Below are 4,807 nucleotides of genomic sequence, written 5' to 3' on the forward strand. Positions count from 1 at the left end.
AAAATATACATGTAATATACTGTCTTAGATTCTTAATATAAGACTCAACGGACTAATTTGAAGAAATTATGAAAGCTAAATAAATTACTTAATCATGTCATATGCTAAATGATTTCTCTAAAATATTTATATATATCACTAGATTATAAATAAATTTATAAGTTAGGCTATTTTATATCTGAACTTATTTTTTTATTACTTATCCAAACAAATTTTAATTTGATTTTTTTAATAAAAATCAATCCAAATGTAAATGGACTGACTTTTAGCTTAACTCACCTTTATAAAAGTCATAAAATAAAAGTCAGTTTTCTTACTACCAATTCAAACACACCCGAAAAGGGAAGGATTGGGAATATGAGGAGGGCCCTTACTGCTACTCGAAACGGGAGATTTGCAGGGAGGAAGTGAATTGAGCTTTGGAAGGACGATGAGGCAGATGAATGGAGGCATGGCGAGTTTGAGAATAAGAAAAAAGACGGCTTGGAAGTTCAATGCTGCGCTCCGACAGCGATGGTGTCCAACTCTTTATCGGGAAAGGATGAAGATGATGATATTGACGTGGAAGACAAAAATAAAAAAAATCTCATTTTTTTGACAGACGTTAGGAAGTAAGTTAAGAAGCGGTAAAATTGATCTAAAATTATAAAGAACAAGCGTAAAATTACATCCCACAAAACATCACGATGCTTGATGTAATAAAGATCAAGATGCTGAATATACCTTCTTCTTGTTTTTTTTTGCAGTCAAAGATGTTGGAAAGATATGTTTTGGAGGGTTTTCATCCAAGACTTTTAGAAAACCAACATCACATGTTGCAAAATATTACCTAAATTAGTTGATTAATTTGAAAAGATTAATAAAAAAAGTTAAATTAGTTATTTATAATAAATAAATAGTGTCTTTCTTAAAATATTTTTACTAATTAAATGTATTGGCTAGAACTATTATTGTTAAAAAAGACTACTTTAGAAGAAATACATAAATATGAGAGACAAAATGGATTAGAATCTTATATTTAAGACCAAAATAAAAGTCAAGGTCTTATATTAAGGATAGAATGTAGTAGTTAAATTAATTAAAACATCATTTCTTATAAATAATTAAATTAACTAATTTTTTTAATATTTAAAAATTATTTATCTGATAAACCGAAAAAGCACCATATCATTATATCAGTGATTGGATTAGTGTTTTTAAAGTAATTTTGTGTTGTATAAAATAAGATAAAAATGTGTGCATGGCACTCCCCCCCCCCCCCCGATTTGCCAAACAACTCTTAAATATCATATTCTAATTGTATAAAAAGATGTTTGGTTGAAAACTTGAAAATTTTACCAAGTTCAAAATCAATATGTAAAAAAATTTGATTTCGATTTACATAAAAATATTTGTTTAAAGTGCTTTTAACACCGCAAAAACATCTTCTACGTGGCATTGCATCGTGCCTACTTTATTATTTTATTTTAAATTTAATTTTTTCCCCTAAATTTTCTCCCATACCTGCTCTCTCTCGCGTCCTCGCGGTCGCCGTGGTCCGCCCCTCTACTGAACCCTAATCGCCTCCGCCGCCGCTGGTCCTCTTAACATCTCATCGCATGTCCACTGGGTAGTTCAGTTAGTTGGCAACTTCGATTTTGTTTTCAATATCACCGTCGCACCTTCAGGTTTTCCCTCGCTCTCTGTCTCGTTCTTTGCTTCCAACCTCAAGCCTTGGAGATCAGATGCTCAGACTCCTTGAGAGCAATCTTTATAGGTTCTACCTTAAATCATCAATTACCGCCATCGGAACTGGGAACCTTCGGCCACCACTCGAAGGCCTCCAATGGTCATCACTGTGTAAAGCATAATCCACAGTATTAGTATGCTTTTGATGCCCAAGAGATACACTGGAGAGGATTTCCACGACATAACCTAAACAGTGCTTAAACCCCGGTTGTATTATTTTTTGGAGAAGAATGCAGAGTTCACTGAAAATGCTATTTAAGTTGCAAATCCTGAAAGTCATTCACCATCGCCTTCCTCAAAGACTTACCAACAGTAATGGGTTGCGCTACTTCTTGTGCAGCAACCCACTTTGTACGATGGTTGATTCTCAGCAATCTCCCGAGTCACCAGAACTTCCGGTTTGGGTCAAGTTACCTGACAATCAGTCCCCTGAAAGCGCAGACTCTGATGATGACTTCGTTATCCCTGCGCTTGCTGATTGGGTTAATGCCCATATGGTTAATGGTCAAACCCAAGTGACGAGACTCTCTTTGAGGGAGAACAAGGACGATGTCACGCCAATCAGTAGAGTTCTTAAAGAACTACATCTTTCTCCAGACAAAGTTGCGGAGTCGCTAGAAAGGTATGATTTTCTTGTATCAGAGAATTTGGTTCAGAAGATTTTGAACAGATTTTGCAATGACTGGATCCGAGCTTTGGGGTTTTTCATATGGGCAAAGACAAAGACAGCTTATGTGCATTCTCCAGAATTGTATAACTTCATGGTCGATATTTTGGGCAAGGCGAAGAAATTTGATCTTGTGTGGAATTTAGTTGAGGAAATGTATCAACTTGAAGGGTATCTGACGTTCGATACAATGGTTAGGGTAATAAGGAGGCTTTCCAAGGCAGGGAAGTATGAAGAAGCTGTGGAAGCATTCCGAAATATGGAGCGTTTTGGTGTGAAAAAGGACATAGCAGCATTGAATGCACTCATGGACGCATTGGTGAAAGAAAATAGTGTTGAGCATGCTCACAAAGTTCTTTTGGAGTTTAAGGATTCAATTTCTCCAGATGTTCATTCATTCAATATCCTGATTCATGGGTTTTGTAAATGTAGAAAACTTGATCAAGCCTATCAAGCGATAGAGGTTATGAGGGCACATGGATTTCACCCAGATGTTATTACATACACTAGTATCGTTGAATCATATTGCAGAGAGAAGGATTTCCGCAAAGTGAGAGAAGTTTTTGAAAAGATGAAGGAAAAGGGTTTGTCACCTAATGTTATAACATACACTATTTTCATGCATGCTTTAGGGAAGGCAGGACAATTATCTGAAGTTCTGGATCTTTACGAGACAATGAAGAGCAATGGGTGTGTACCTGACGCCCGTTTTTATTCTTCATTGATGTTCATTTTTGGCCGAGCTGGCAGGCTTAAAGATGCATTTGATCTGTTTGATGATATGCCAAAGCAAGGGGTTATCCGAGATGTTATCACATACAATACGATGATCTCCCTTGCTAGTGCAAGCTCACAGGAGGAGACTGCTCTTGGGTTGCTCAAGGAAATGGAAGAGAAATCAGTTCAGCCAAATACAGAGACTTATCATCCATTGCTGAAGATGTGTTTCAGAAAGAAGAGAATGAAGGTGCTAAACTTTCTGTTAGACCACATGTTTAGGAACGACGTGAGTCTTGATTTGGCAACATATTCTCTTTTAATAAATGGTTTGTGTGAAAGTGGAAAACTTGAGCGTGCTTGCTTCTTCTTCGAGGAAATGGTCTTGCAGGGGTTACGTCCAATGAGCAGGTCATTCAAGACATTGGTGGGGGAGCTCCAGAGCAGGGGCATGCTAAAAGAAAAGGAACATATTGAGAATTTGTGTGGCAGAGGCGAAAATGCATAGTAAATTTGGAAGGCACAGTTTCAGAGTCGGCTAGTATTTTGACTGTTATGAATCAGTGGGCTCCATTTATGCTTTTCTGTTTTTAATTTTTGGTGGTGAATGATCACTGGCGTAGCTTGTAGGCTTGTAGCCAGTTACTCTACCAAAAAGGAATCAGAGGATTACGCGGGAATGACCTTATACTTTTCAGAGTGAAGCCAGAAAAGAGTATGCATGTAGGAAAGATCTGGATCAATTATCGTGTGTATTGTATTATCGATTTTGATGCTCGATGCAATTTCCTGCACCTCTGTGGAAAGAAAGAGGAATCGTAACAAATTATTCAAAACTTAGGAAAAAAATTCTAAATTTTTTTAATATTTCCATGTCATTTTGATCAAAGGCATTTCTGAACCTTTTTTTTTTTCAATTTACTTTTTGTTGTCTTCAAATTTTATATTATCCAAAAAGTAATTTATTTCCCTATGACTAATTCTTTCTAATGACAATTAAAGACCTTAAAAATAAAAAATTACTAAATTCAGATTAGGAGGGTTACCACACTTGAAACTGACAACACTTGATCTGCAAATAATAATATATTTATGAAAAATACCTAATTTGAAATTTTGTAATTTTTATGGTCTGTTTTGTCATTTTTCTAATTTTTTCTGATTCTTTTCATGTACTTTTGTCAACATGTCATTCTTTTCAAGCTATATACCCTTGTTCACAAAACAAGGGCTTTTTTGTATCTTTCTTATTTTAATTTATGACTTGTTTTTATTCGAGGGAAAAAGACATTTGACCCCTTAATATCTTTGACTTGTGATAATTTACTAGTCTAGCTTTGCCCATTAAAGGGGAAGCACATCTAAGATCACAATCATGTTTGCAGCCACAAGCATTACATTGTGTCCAATGCATGAAGCATAGAACTATGCCTTTTTTTTTTTTTAAGGGAAAACTGGATACCGTTACTTCAGAAAAGAGAATAAACAAAAAAAGGCCAAAAAAGCGAAAAGCTTCCTTTATCACCATCCATTCCAAATTAGGGAAAAGATAGAGTGTGATCAAAGATCTAATAATTTTCTTCACAAGTATGAGACATCTTGACAAAGTGGTCTTCTATAAAGTTCTCAACCCTAGAAAGATAACTCAAAACAATCTGTTAATCCATACAAAATAAATTCTTTACTTCATCTATA

General features: G+C 35.4%; 1 protein-coding gene across 1 annotated transcript; it reads left to right on the plus strand.

The window, feature by feature from the left end:
• Nucleotides 1–1,515: 1,515 nt before the first annotated feature.
• On the plus strand, nt 1,516–4,000 carry LOC114745510 (pentatricopeptide repeat-containing protein At3g22670, mitochondrial-like). The gene has a single exon (XM_028933670.1). The coding sequence runs from the start codon at nt 1,959–1,961 to the stop codon at nt 3,618–3,620; it is 1,662 nt and encodes a 553-aa protein (XP_028789503.1). The 5' UTR covers nt 1,516–1,958; the 3' UTR covers nt 3,621–4,000.
• The last annotated feature ends 807 nt before the right edge of the window (nt 4,001–4,807 follow it).

The sequence above is a fragment of the Neltuma alba genome, unplaced genomic scaffold (assembly GCF_004799145.2).
Source record: "Neltuma alba isolate B1F8T4 unplaced genomic scaffold, ASM479914v2 tig00004699_pilon, whole genome shotgun sequence".
Lineage (NCBI taxonomy): Eukaryota > Viridiplantae > Streptophyta > Magnoliopsida > Fabales > Fabaceae > Neltuma > Neltuma alba.

What these genes read in the sequence shown, in the direction of transcription:
- LOC114745510 (XM_028933670.1), top strand. Translation starts at nt 1,959, where the DNA reads ATGCAGAGTTCACTGAAAATGCTATTTAAGTTGCAAATCCTGAAAGTC.